The 14,398-nt window shown below is 45.6% G+C and overlaps 1 protein-coding gene across 1 annotated transcript in view; it reads left to right on the plus strand.

The window, feature by feature from the left end:
- The window catches only part of alk (ALK receptor tyrosine kinase), a 446,825-nt gene that overhangs the window by 319,675 nt on the left and 112,752 nt on the right, over positions 1-14,398 (plus strand). Inside the window, exon 6 of the mRNA XM_061795469.1 lies at positions 3,920-4,051. Coding sequence (XP_061651453.1) covers positions 3,920-4,051 — 132 coding nt within the window. The remainder of the gene's footprint in view (positions 1-3,919; positions 4,052-14,398) is intronic.

The following is a 14,398-nucleotide window of genomic DNA, read 5'->3' on the forward strand; positions in this document are numbered from 1 at the left end:
AGTGATGAATACTGCACTCAAAGTCAGATGCTGATGCAGACCTGGGCAATTTATTGATCTTACAGTAGCCTTAGGATGTCACATGCTTTGCAGCCAGGACATAAATTAGCCCCTGTCACTGACTGATGTAGATCTGCAGTGTAATTGTAGACTTTCCCCTATTTCTAAGTTATGTTTACCTGAGCAGCTGATTTGTGTTTTGTGTTTGACATGAATTGTAAATCTGACAAAGAAAAGAAAACGCATAGAATGTGTGTGTGTATATATATGTATATATATATATATATATATATATATATATATAATTTGCAGTCAAATCGGCTGTTAGGACTCTGTGCTAACTCTGCGAAGGCTCCTGTAGCGTGACTCGATATTGCCCCGTGAGCTTAGGAGGAAGAGATGGGGATGTCATGCTGGGACACATTCGAGCAAGGAGACACGTTCAAGCTGTCCTTGCATCTATTATCACCAGGATCTTTAGATCTATCCCATGGACGAGCTAACGCTAACCATAGGGTCTTCTAGGATGCAAGCCTGCTGCTGTTTATGGGGTTTTGGATGGCAGCGCTGACATCGGACTCGATCGTTTGTGAGGCACTGCGAGAACTTCTCTTGCCTCTGCACTCTGTGCAGGTCCATGTACAGCAGCTGAAATAAGTATATAACACCACCATTTTTCTCAGTAAACATATTTCCAAAGGTTCTATTGACATGAAATTTTCACCAGATGTTGGGAACAACCCAAGTAATCCATACATACAAAGAAAGTAGAGCAAAAAAGATCAGAAACTAAGTTGTGTGTAATAATGTGAAATGACACAGGGAAATAGTTGTAGCGGACACGCCATGAAAAGATGACACCCAATACCCCAGTCTCCGGCGACCATCGCTCTCCCCGCCGAGATAGACAACCACTCCTTTTTGTCTCGCTCCGGCCATAAAAAGGCCTGAGCTATGCTCTCAGAGTCATCTCTTGTCTCATCCGACCAATTTGCCGAAGACTGGCCCAGGCAGGATGCCCACCTCACCACAAGGTGGCGAGGACACATCGGATCATCCCCGACTGCAGAGCATCTCGCAAGCACTCTGAGCATCCCTTTCTGCAGGCCTGGGCTCACCCCGGGTGAACGTCTTGCGAGCAGAGACACCCGGGCTGCGGCCGTCCTGCCTGGGAACTTTTTGGGCTCCTTTTTTTCTTTTTCTTCTTCCTTTCCACCAAATCCACCTGTTCCCCGTGCGGACTGGGCCGGTCGAACACACGGAAGCAAACAGCAATCCAGCCCCTTGCCAGTGGAAATGAATATCAGCTGGTTCAGTCCTAATTGATGGCCTACAAAAAGGTCTCATTGCCAAGGTGTGAGTCAAGACACATCTCATGATGAGTAAGAGCTGTCTCAAGACCATCGCAAACTAATTGTTGCAAAACATAACGATGACATTGGTTACAGGCGCATATCTAAGCTTCTGAATGTTCCAGTGAACACGGTTCGGGCCATAATACGTAAGTGGAAGTCCAAGCATACCACCATAAATTTGCCTCGATCAGGTGATCCTCGCAAGATTTCTGACAGAGGAATGCAAAGAATAATCAGAAGAATTGTCCAAGAGCCAAGGACCACCTGGAAAAAAGACCTGGAATTACCAGGTACTGTTGTCACAGGGACAAAATCACACCAGATCAATGCATGCGACTAGTTTCTCCATACAGGAGGTGTCATAAACCTGTCATTGCAAACAAAGGCTTTTGTACAAAGTATTAAATAAATACCAGTTGGGGTGTTCAATACTTTTTCTCTGTGTCATTTCACATTTACACATAACTTAATTTCTGAGGTTATTTGTTCTACTTTCTTTGTATGTATGGATTACTTGGGTTGTTCCCAAAATCTGGTGACATTTACATGTCAATAGCAAATATTTTATAATATTTGAAAAATTGTTAAATACTTATTTTCGCTGCTGTACGTTGAGCTGATGTGCTTGAGGACATGCAGTGGGTAGCCTATATTTCTACATTTATTCTTTTCAGGGTCAGGGTGAGCTTGAGGCTATCCAAGCAGAGTTTAAGAAAGAGTCAGATAAGGCAATGCAAGGCAAGTTCATTTGTCGAGCACAATTTGTACACAGTGCTATTCAAAGTGCTTTACAGCTACATAAAATTGTGAGAAGGCAGATAAAACCATTCCATAACAAAAAAAAAATCATTAATTAATTAAGTTAAAAGTGAGCCATGCAGATGAAATACATTCTGCTGTCCTATACATTACACAGCTAAATAGCCTGGATTTGAACAGGGTTGAGGCCGCTCTAACATTTTCTGGAATACTGTATTTTTGCAACATAAAACTGAAACGCAACCTCACTGTGTTTAGTCCAGACTCTGGGCACCAACAGGAGACCACTCCCTGAGGTTCTCAGAGCCTGAGAAGGTTCTGATGGCTCTAACATGTCAGAAATGTACTTTGGCTCTAGACCATGAAAAGACTTGTACACAAGCAGAGCTGTTTTCAAGTCTATTTTACAAGTGGCAGGAAGCCTGTGGAGAGACCTGAGCACTTATAAACTGAGCTTATATGGACATATTTCTTGCTTCTAGTTGGGACTCAATCATTCTGTATTGTACTGCAGCTGTCTTTTAGCTTGATAAGAGAGCCCAGTGAGAAGGACGTTTCAGTAGTCTAACTTGCTTGGATTTGTCTCTCTCAGTCAGGTTTAGTCACTATTCCTTTGATTGTGGCAATATCTTTAGATGTTGAAAAGCTGCTATCTAATTGATTTAATGTGGCTAATAAATTCCGGTCTGAGTCCATCATTACCCCTAGCTTTCTAACTTGATTATTAAATTTTAGAGAAAGTATCTCCACATGATAACACTTTTATCTTTGTTTCTGTGGGCCACGGACAATGATTTCCATTTTGGCTGCTTAGTTGGAGAAAATCTTTGCATCCACACACTTATCTGTTTGACGCAGCGACAGAATGAATCTACAGGCCCATGTTCACCTGGTATCAGTGACACGTAGATTTGAATGTCATCTGCAAAGTTTTGGTTGGACACTTTATAGCTGTGTATTAGCTGGCTTAATGAAATCATGGACAGATTGAAAATAGGCGTCCTAGGATTGACACCAGGGGAACCCCGCAAGTCATACCCATTGGTTCTGAGACACAGTTACCATAAACTCCTTACCAATCAATCACATGGCAAATTTTGTCTTCAATTTAACAAACATACATATTAATAGAATATTGTAGGAAATTCAGGTCTGAGTCCAACATTACCCCTAGCTTTCTAACTTGATTATTAAATTTTAGAGAAAGTATCTCCACATGATAACACTTTATCTTTTTTCCTGTGGGCCACGGACAATGATTTCCATTTTGGCTGCTTAGTTGGAGAAACTTTTTGCATCCACACACTTATCTATTCGACGCAGCGACAGAATGAATCTACAGGCCCATGTTCACCTGCTGTCAGTGACACGTAGATTTGAATGTCATCTGCAAAGTTGTGGTTGGACACTTTATAGCTGTGTATTAGCTGGCCTAATGAAAGCATGGACAGATTGAAAATAGGGGTCCTAGGATTGACACCAGGGGAACCCCACAAGTCATACCCATTGGTTCTGAGACACAGTTACCATAAACTCCTTACCAGTCAATCACATGGTAAATTTTGTCTTCAATTTAACAAACATACATATTAATAGAATATTGTAGGAAGTAAGAGTATGAGGAGAAAGCTTATTCGACCAAAGAACCTTTGACTGTAAGGCAGACGTGCTAGACACATACTTCACCAAAGATACATTCTTTTGCACTGCACTGTGGCAAAACTTTTGTTCATTATCATCAACACGAATAGTCACCAATATAATAATTATTATTAATGAGTATTTTTCTTCCATTTGTCTTTCAGCTTCCTCAGCGGGCCCTATCATCACCCTTGAGGGCCGGTACCACTGTCACACGGGACCCATGATCACACTGGACAAACTATGCGACTTCAGAACAGACTGTCCACTTGGGGATGATGAGGGCGAGCGATGCCGTGAGTACATTAAGATCTAGTAACAAGAGATTATGCTTTTTGACCATCTCAGATTATGACACCCAAATTTAAAAATTTGTCGGCTGCTCTGCAGCTTCATTAACAAAGCCAGTAAATACTGCCTCTGAGTAGAACAGTTATGTGTCAGGCACAATCTCTTCCAACAATGAGAAAGGCAGTTGAAACAGTGCAGCTGCATTTGGCAAGCATTCCTCACCCTTGACATATTCCAGGGTTGTTATTTCTATTCATTTGCACCATTAGTTTTCAGTTTTTTTCCAAGCCTTGGTAGAACACTAGCTAGTTCAAGTTTCAACATTCATTCTTCTCGATGAATTCCCTCTGGCCCTGCTGTGGTTGTAAATCCGGGATGGATGAGGGATTGGGGGGTGGGTTGGATGAGAAGGTATGTTCTGTTTAAGCAATACATGGTGTTCCAAATTATTTGGCATATGCTATATTTAATTTTCTTGAATATTCAATATAGATATCATATATAATATTATATAATATTGGCGGCACGGTGGACGACTGGTTAGAGCGTCTGCCTCACAGTTCTGAGGACCGAGGTTCAATCCCCGGCCCCGCCTGTGTGGAGTTTGCATGTTCTCCCCGTGCCTGTGTGGGTTTTCTCCGGGCCCTCCGGTTTCTTCCCACATCCCAAAAACCTGCATGGTAGGTTAATTGAAGTCTCTAAATTGCCCGTAGGTGTGAATGTGAGTGCGAATGGTTGTTTGTTTATGTGTGCCCTGCGATTGGTTGGCAACCAGTTCAGGGTGTACCCCGCCTCCTGTCCGAAGATAGCTGGGATAGGCTCCAGCACGCCCGCGACCCTTGTGAGGAAAATGGATGGATGGATTATATAATATAAATTTTTGATCATCAACAATTATTGAGACCACAACGAAACGTTTTTCATGGTATTTCGACCAAAAAACAATTCTCAATTGATAAGAATTTAGTGATTCCAATGACATTATCGATACGGCTTATTGATCCTGTTTCTAATTGATTCTCTTGTCAATTCTCATTGGGTGAGGGGATGAAATTATACAATACTATGATATCATTGATGCCATTATCATTCTATGATCTGTTAATACAAAAGATGTTTCTGCATATCGGAAGTATTCCCTCCTTTTGTGAAATTAAAGCTTTGCAAGTGTTGAAAGTAGCCCCGGTATTGTCTTTTCATGTGAAATATAGCCAAATGTTACAGTGCTTCTGCATTCTGCAAAGTTCAGAACCAAAATACACTTCTCACATGTGACTTTACCATTCACGAGTCCTCCCAGGTGGAATGAACCATTTTACATCTTTGCAAGTTGGTTTTAGGTCGTCTCAGTCTTAATTTGATTAAAGCAACCTTATTATTGAACATTCTAATAAAAATGTATTTTCTCAATAGCTCTCTTTTTTATAATTGACATATTTAATTAAAGGGGAAAAAAATCTTAAAAACTTTATCAAAGCTCAGGTGTCCCCCAAAACCTGGGGCTGTGGTACACCATTCTGATCCCCCCTCCCCACTTTGACGCCTGTGGGTAGGGTACACCTTGGACTGGTCCCTAGTCAATCATATACGGTAGATATGATATACATACATACATATAGACATACATATAGACAAATCTTTTTTTTCAATTATTAGATAACCTTTATCAGTCCAACAATGGGGAAATTAGCATTAATCAGCAGTGATAGTGCTTAAAGGAAGAGTGGTGACAGGAAAGAAAAATAAATAAGGAAGGACACAGAAATGTAGGTTACCCATTGTATGTGCTCAAGCATATCAACCCAACATACATGAACCTGCACACATCACACAGGGAAGAGAGGTGCACGCAGTGCCTCACAAACGACTGAGTCTGGTGTCAGCACTGCTAACTATGGCTGACACATCTCCTCCCTGTTCAACGCTCTATCCCAACACATCCATCCAGACGTAGGCCTGTCATGATAAAAAAATTTCTAAGATGACTTATTTTCCGCCGGCACGGTGGCCGACTGGTTAGAGCGTCAGCCTCACAGTTCTGAGGACCCGGGTTCAAAACTACTGGCTAAATAAGGCGTTCCACTGAGGAATGTTCCTGTGTTTATGTTAAATGGGGACTAACACGCACAACAAATCAGAGAGAGACCCTGACGTTTTAAATGACATCGCCGCGGTGGAGTGAGCTGTTTAGCTCCTTAGCTTGCTAGCTCATTAGCTTGCGGGCTAGAGAACATAATAAACAGTCAACTTTCCCACATCTGTAGTTTGGGGACTAACACACACAACAACTCAGAGCGAAGCACTGATGTTTGAAACGACGTCGCCACAGTGGAACGAGCTGTTTAGCTCCTTAACTTGCTAGCTCCTTATCAGGCTAGCTTGTTACCTCGCAAGCCAGTTTGTTAGCTCATGGGCTATAGCGAACACAATAAACAGTGAACTTTCCCTTAAGTGACTGCTGTGTGAATCTACATCCTCCATATGGATCAAGATTGTGGAGTATTGGAGGGAGCCAACAACCGCAAGAGTGTACTGGTCTGCCGGCGTTCCATGAGTCCACAAGAGGAAAATGACACAGCCGTCCAACTCTGCCGGCTCACTATGTGATGCGCACGCCGGCTCACCATAACAATGACAATTTATCGAGTCCGGAACAACTATTGTGTCCATTTTATTTATCGAACGATGAGTCGATATAAAAATTATCGTGACAGGCCTATCCAGGCGTCACTTCCTCCTCAGCCCACAGTGTCAGGCAACCCTCCAGGAACAGTCATAGTGTTAGCAAGGATCGCTAACAGCTGGGCCCGACTGCAAACAGGAGCCATGGCTCCAAGGCAGGACAAACTGTGCATCTATGCCCAGATAGCAGAAGAAGCACACCGAGGCTCAGAAATACAAACAAACAAGGCAAAAAAGTTGAAAAAGATGAGAAAAGCCCATAGTGGGCTAGAGCTGCTGGAGCTGCAGGCTGCCGCTCTCAAATCACTGTGGATCAAAGCGATATTTACACTTGCATTCACACCATTGGGCAATTTGCAGTCTTCACTTAACATGCATGTTTTAGAAAAGTGGTAACAAGCTGGAGTTCCTGGAGAAAACTCACGCAAAGCATGAGGAGAACATCCAATCTCTAAACAGGTGGGCCGAGCTGAGATTCAAACCCAAACACTCACGACTGTGAGGTAGACATCCTAACTGGTATTCCATCATGCAAGAAACAACATATCAACATATCAAACCCAAATATTTTATTTTAATGTAACTAAAACCCTAAATGCATATTAGCATGGAACATGGTGTATACTCAACATGATTGGTTAATAACTAGTAAAAATATGTACCTATGTTTTTTTTTTGAAAACTTCCTGTTTTTTTTTAAAACTTCCTGTTTGTTCATTACCCATCATACTTTCAAATATTTGCTATTACATTACATGAGCATTTGCTTGGTAAAATGTGTTTATGCATTTTATACTTTACTATACTATACTGGTAGTTTCACAAAAAAACAAGAAAAAAGAAAACAAGAAAAAGCAAAACAGTATAAACTGGCGTTAATCCTTTTGATGTGCAGTGACTTTTTTTTTCTAATGATTTGATGATGACTCGCATGATGTCACGCATGATGGCTTTTCTGAGTTTTCATTTGACTTTTAAGGCATATTTTTCTAGATGTTTTTCTATTGAACTTCAAATTCGTTTAAATTTGGGTGTTTGACTTTAAATGTTACAGTGTAGTTCGGAGTGGAGTAGTTGTAAATGCATCACACAGAAGAAGATGTTTGCTCCTCAAGTAGAAAAAATAAAGGGGACCAAAATATTAGAAGCACCTCTCATTACATCGCTGCAAATGACAATTCTAAAGCTATATTCAATAGCTGTAAAGACAAATTTTTTATCAGTTCTTGTCCATCCATCCATCCATCCATCCATTTTCTACCGCTTATCCGAGGTTGGGTCACGGGGTCAGTAGCTTTAGCAGGGACGCCCAGACTCCCTCTCCCCAGCCACTTCATCCAGCTCTTCCGGGGAGAACCCGAGGCGTTCCCAGGCCAGCCGAGAGACGTAGTCTCTCCAGCGTGTCCTGCGTCGTCCCCGGGGTCTCCTCCCGGTGGGACATGCCCGGAACACCTCACCAGGGAGGCGTCCAGGAGGCATCCGAATCAGATGTCCCAGCCACCTCATTTGGCTCCTCTCAATGTGGAGGAGCAGCGGCTCTACTCTTAGATCCTCCCGGATGACTGAGCTTCCAACCCTATCTCTAAGGGAGAGCCCGGACACCCTGCGGCGGAAACTCATTTCGGCCGCTTGTATCTGGGATCTTGTTCTTTCAGTCACGACCCACAGCTCGTGACCATAGATGAGGGTAGGAAAGTAGATCGACCGGTAAATCGAAAGCTTCGCCTTTCGGCTTAGCTCCTTCTTCACCACAACGGACCGATACAAAGTCTGCATCACTGCAGTCACTGCACTGAGCCGCCTGTCGATTTCCCGTTCCATTCTTCCCTCACTCGTGAACAAGACCCCAAGATACTTGAACTCCTCCACCTGGGGCAGGATCTCATCCCCGACCTGGAGAGGGCACACCACCCTTTTCCAACTGAGGACCATGGTTTCAGATCTGGAGGTGCTGATTCTCATCCCAGCCACTTCACACTCGGCTGCGAACCGCTCCAGTGAGAGTTGGAGATCATGGCTTGATGAAGCCAACAGAACCACATCATCTGCGAAAAGCAGAGATGCAATACTGAGGCCACCAAACCAGACCCCCTCTACACCTCGGCTGCACCTTGAAATTATGTCCATAAAAGTAATGAACAGAATCGGTGACAAAGGGGAGCCTTGGCGGAGTCCAACCCTCACCGGAAAAGAGTCCGACTTACATCCGGCAATGGGGACCAAATTCTGACACCGGTCGTACAGGGAGCAAACAGCCCGTATCTGGGGGTGTGGTACCCCATACTCCCAAAGCACCCCCCACAGGACTTCCCGAGGGACACGGTCGAACGCCTTCTCCAACTCCGCAAAACACGTTGACTGGTTGGGCGAACTCCCATGTACCCTCGAGGACCCTGCCGAGGGTGTAGAGCTGGTCCACTGTTCCACGGCCAGGATGAAAACCACACTGCTCCTCCTGAATCTGAGATTCGACTTCTCGACAGATCCTCCTCTCCAGCACCCCTGAATAGACCTTACCAGGGAGGCTGAGGAGTGTGATCCCCCTGTAGTTGGAACACACCCTCCGGTCCCCCTTCTTAAAAAGGGGGACCACCACCCCAGTCTGCCAATTGAGAGGCACTGTCCCAGATGTCCACGCGATGTTGCAGAGGCTTGTCAGCCAGGACAGCCCCACAACATCCAGAGCCTTTAGGAACTGGGAGCAAATCTCCCCCTTGCCTCCGAGGAGCTTTTTAACCATCTCGGTGACCTCAACCCCAGAGATAGGACAGCCCGCCTCAGAGACCGCAGACTCTGCTTCCTCATGGGAAGGCGTGTCGATGGAATTGAGGAGGTCTTCGAATTATTCTCCCCACCGACTCAAAATGTCCCGAGTCGAGGTCAGCAGCGCCCCATCCTCACTATACACAGTGTCGATCGTGCACTGCTTCCCCCTCCTGAGATGCCGGATGGTGGACCAGAATTTCCTGAAAGCCATCCGGATGTCTTTCTCCATGGCCTCACCGAACTCCTCCCATGCCCAAGTTTTTGCTTCAGCGACCACCAAAGCTGCATTCCACTTGGCCACCCGGTACCCATCAGCTGCCTCAGGAGTCCCACAGGACAAAAAGGCCCGATAGGCGGCATCCCTCACAATACGTTTGGGCCTGCCACGTTAGACCGGCATCTTCCCCCACCATCGGAGCCAACTCACCACCAGGTGGTGATCAGTTGACAGCTCCACCCCTCTCTTCACCCGAGCGTCCAAGACGTGCGGCCGCAGGTCCGATGACACGACCACAAAGTCGATCATCGAACCGCGACCTGGTATCCTGGTGCCAAGTGCACGTGTGGACACCCTTATGCTTGAACATGGTGTTCGTTATGTACAATCTGTGATAAGCACAGAAGTCCAATAACAGAACACCGCACGGGTTCTGATTGGGGGGGGCCGTTCCGCCAAATCACACCCTTCCAGGTCTCACTGACATTGCCCACATGAGCATTGAAGTCCCCCAGCAGAACGATGGAGTCCCCAGCGGGAGCGCTCTCCAGCACCCCCTCTAAGGACTCCAAAAAGGGTGGGTACTCTGAACTGCTGTTTGGTGCATAGGCACAAACAACAGTCAGGACCCGCCCCCCCACCAGAAGGCGGAGGGAGGCTACCCTCTCGTCCACCGGGGTGAACCCCAATGTATGGGCGCCTAGCCGGGGAGCAATAAGTATACCCACACCTGCTCGGCGCCTCTCACCTGGCAACTCGAGAGTGGAAGAGAGTCCAACCCCTCTCGAGAGGACTGGTACCAGAGCCCAAGCCGTGTGTGGAGGCGAGCCCGACTATATCTAGTCAGAATTTTTCGACTTCACACACTAGCTCGGGCTCCTTCCCTGCCAGAAAGGTGACATTCCACGTCCCTAGAGCCAATTTCTATAGCCGTGGATCGGCTCGCCAAGGTCCCTGCCTTCGGCCACCGCCCAGCTCACACTGCACCCGACCCCTATGGCCCCTCCCACAGGTGGTGAGCCCATGGGAAATCAGTTCTTGTATTTGATCTCATTCGATTGTACAGAAATACCTAGTGTGTGGGCGTGTGTGTGTGTGTGTGTGTGTGTCTGTGTGCATGTGTTTCTGTGAGTTTCTGCATGTGGTTACCAGATTTTTTTTGCTCACGTAAACCACTGTGCCTTGCATACTTTCACTTACAACCATTGTTTTCAAAACCTCTCTATTCACCTTTCCCGATGTCTTCTACAGATGAGCATGCACATATTGACAACCTCAATGGACACCCTGCGGAGGAAACTCATTTCGGCCAAGTTTTCCTGTACTTAGCATGAGCAGAACAACAGCTGAAAGAAAAGGGATATTTAAAAGCAACTGTCTCATCGAGTAATAAGTAATATCTGGGATAAGGATAAGGAATCTTGCAAGATTACCACTTAAATTGCATGCTTGCATTCCCTTTGATGGAGGCAGTATTCCTCTGTAGTTGGATGGAATATGCTGAAAAGCAGTGGGGTGTCGGCTTAATTTCGATTGACAAAGATCAACTGGAGGAAGCTGTGACTGAAGGAAGAGAGAATGCATGTATGCGTAATGATGCAGAGGCTGGATTGAGTACAGACTACATGGTACCTCTACTCTATGTCAAAAGTCTTTGTGACTGAGACAAGCTATGATTGTTGCTCGTGACTCCTTTGCCAGCTTTTCCTGTTAATTAGCCTTGGTGTAGTTTATGAGGGAATACAATAAATCAAATTTAGGACATTCACCAACAGATCACAGAAAATAGGATACTAGAGAAGGGACACAATGTGATTTGCATTGTGAGGGGTTGTGGTTAGTGATGGACATGTAAATAAAATACACAGCCTTAGATACAGTAGTCAGCTGTCTGTGTCGTACTGATAAATTGACTTATGGATCATTTCTGCTTGCCCTAAATCGTAGAGGATAAAGGTTATTACTATTTTAAGAACAGATGGATGGGCCGTGAGAAAACCAAATGACAGCAGGACTTGAAGTGTGTGCACACCCCACTGTTAGAAGGGAAGAAAAGGTGAGTTGAGATTTTGTGAAATCATTTCCCAGTAGATTTACAGTGATAAATGTGCAACGCATAAAGTTTTGTCATATAAAATACTGTAAATAATTTGTCACTCATCCACACGCACACACACACACACACACACACACACACAGTAGCGACATGGAACACATCAAAACCATGGCCTCTTCAAGTATGCTGCACATTTGTTGCCGAAGCAACATTTTCTACTGCGGGATGTTTTCTGGAAATTTCTTCTATAGTCATGTCAATCAAATGAGGCAACCTAATTGAACAGAGCACAATATTGCCATCCCTTAAATTATGCTGGGAACAGGGGCTTTCATCTCTTCTCAGCTTGAGATGCTCTTTTTCTAAGTAAATGTATCTTTCAAAAATAGCTTTAAAAACGCAGCCATCGGCTTCCGTGAATGCCATTTTTTGCGCCAACATTCTTACATGCCACAGAGCTGAACTATCCATCCATCCATCCATTTTCTGAGCCGCTTCTCCTCACGCGGGTCGCGGGCGTGCTGGAGCCTATCCCAGCTATCATCGGACAGGAGGCGGGGTACACCCTGAACTGGTTGCCAGCCAATCGCAGGGCACATACAAACAAACGACCATTCGCACTCACATTCACACCTATGGGCAATTTAGAGTTGTCAATTAACCTACCATGCATGTTTTTGGGATGTGGGAGGAAACTGGAGGAATTTTGCAAGATTACCACTTAAATTGCATGCTTGCATTCCCAAAACCCACTCAGGTGGGGCCGGGGATTGAACCCCAGTCCTCAGAACTGTGAGGCAGACGCTCTAACCAATCGGCCACCGGAGCTGAATAAGCTTGTCGTCAGCTCCAGCGATGATGAGGAAGGGCACCGGAGTGTTACAGTTCCACCTGAGGATGCAAGAGGGAACAGCCATGCAAAAGGGAGAGCTGGAGGAAGAATTCCTCTGGCTCACCACGGCGCTATCTGTCCGTGGGGAGCCCGGTCTTTTGGTGTCTGCGGGCAGGAGGGGATGAAGTGGCCAGGCTGCCCACAGTAGATGCACAGACGTTGACTCAAGTGGCGCTGACGCTAAAGGGGATCCAAACGTACCTCGCCCAACTGAATGGGCTCCTCCAGTCCGGCATGGGGTGATGATAAGACTGTGGGGGGTTCAGCGGATAGGAGTAGCTGGAGGGACAATGCCCGCAGAGGGCGCTCAACTGTGGGCTCTAACCCCTCTCTCTCTAACCTTCTCTCTAACCCCCTCCCTCAGTTGATTGTCCAACTTGATGGCTAAAGAAATTTTCCCCTCCAGTGAGGTGAACTTGTCTCTAGCCGCTAACCCGTCCTTAAGCGGTACGGATAAGCCTTAAACAAAAACCCCCATCAGAGCCGCTTCATCCCAGCCACACTCACCAGCTATAATCCTAAATTCTATGGAATAGGAGGCTATGGATTGGGATCCCTGTGGCTTCCATGCACTTAACGGTGTGGTCACAAGCTTTTTTTTAATTCAGTGGAAAATAAGTCAAATGAAGCTAACACGGGTGAGGAATTGTGCCACAAAGCCCATCTAGCGTCTCTATCATGCAGAAGTTTAACTGCGAAGGAAATGTTCGCTTTATCACTGGGTTAATTTAGCGGCTGCAGCTCGAACACTAGAGAACAGTTTAATAAAAATTGGCTACAGGAACCTAGGTCCCCAGAGTAAGGCGCGGGAAGGGGAATGTGATGTTCTTTGTAGGGGAAAGGGGTTTGTTCGGAGGCAGCGGTCACGGGAGGAATACTCACAGGGGGTTCGGTGAGGTGGGGGTTGCGAGGTTGCATCTGAGCAGACATGAGGGATACTTGCTGTGTGAGGGTGCTGATTGAGTCCATGATTTTTGTCCAGAGAATTTTGTCCTGTGATCCAATCTGGTTGCCTTAGTGAACGAGTGCTTCCCTTAACGCTTCCGGATTTGCTGGGTCCATGCTGGCCAGAGTATTCTGTAATGGTTTGAAACCAAAGGTGTTGGACCCAAAAGGAGACTTAGACAGAAGTCGGGGAAGGGGTTTTATTGAGACCAATGGAAGATACAGAATCCAGAGGCATGAGGGTGGTCCGTGGGAGCAGGAGAGTGCAGGAGGCTGACGAGTGGCCAGGTAAGTGAGTTTGGCAGTGTGGTGGAGGCGGGCGGCATTGCAGGAGACACTGGAAGGCACTGGAGAAGGAGAAGACACGAGGGTAAATACGAGCACTAGTAGTTAAATAACTTTCTTCAAAAAGCAATACTCAAGTGAAGAAGTCAGCTGGTGTACCATGAAGGTGCGGGAATACTCTGGCGCTGGAACACTGGGACTGACAGGTTTGAGTGCAGGCTGTGATGAGTGCTGATGGAAACCAGGTGTCCAGCCGAGGAGGTGATCAGTGCTGGAGAGGGAGGGTGAGAGAGGAACAGAGCGCCGCCCATGCTCTGCAGAGGAGGCTCAGAGTGCTGATTACCACAGTTAGGCCATAAAAGTCAAAATGTGTTCGTTCTATAATTATGTTCCTCGAGTAGATAAAAATGAAATATAGTATTGTATTGCATATGTGGTAGGAAACATTGATTATAAACTATTTCTAAATAAGTCACCTTTAGAAACTGCATATACTGCAATTTAGAATA

Source organism: Phyllopteryx taeniolatus, chromosome 13, assembly GCF_024500385.1.
Source record: "Phyllopteryx taeniolatus isolate TA_2022b chromosome 13, UOR_Ptae_1.2, whole genome shotgun sequence".
In the NCBI taxonomy this organism is placed as follows: domain Eukaryota; kingdom Metazoa; phylum Chordata; class Actinopteri; order Syngnathiformes; family Syngnathidae; genus Phyllopteryx; species Phyllopteryx taeniolatus.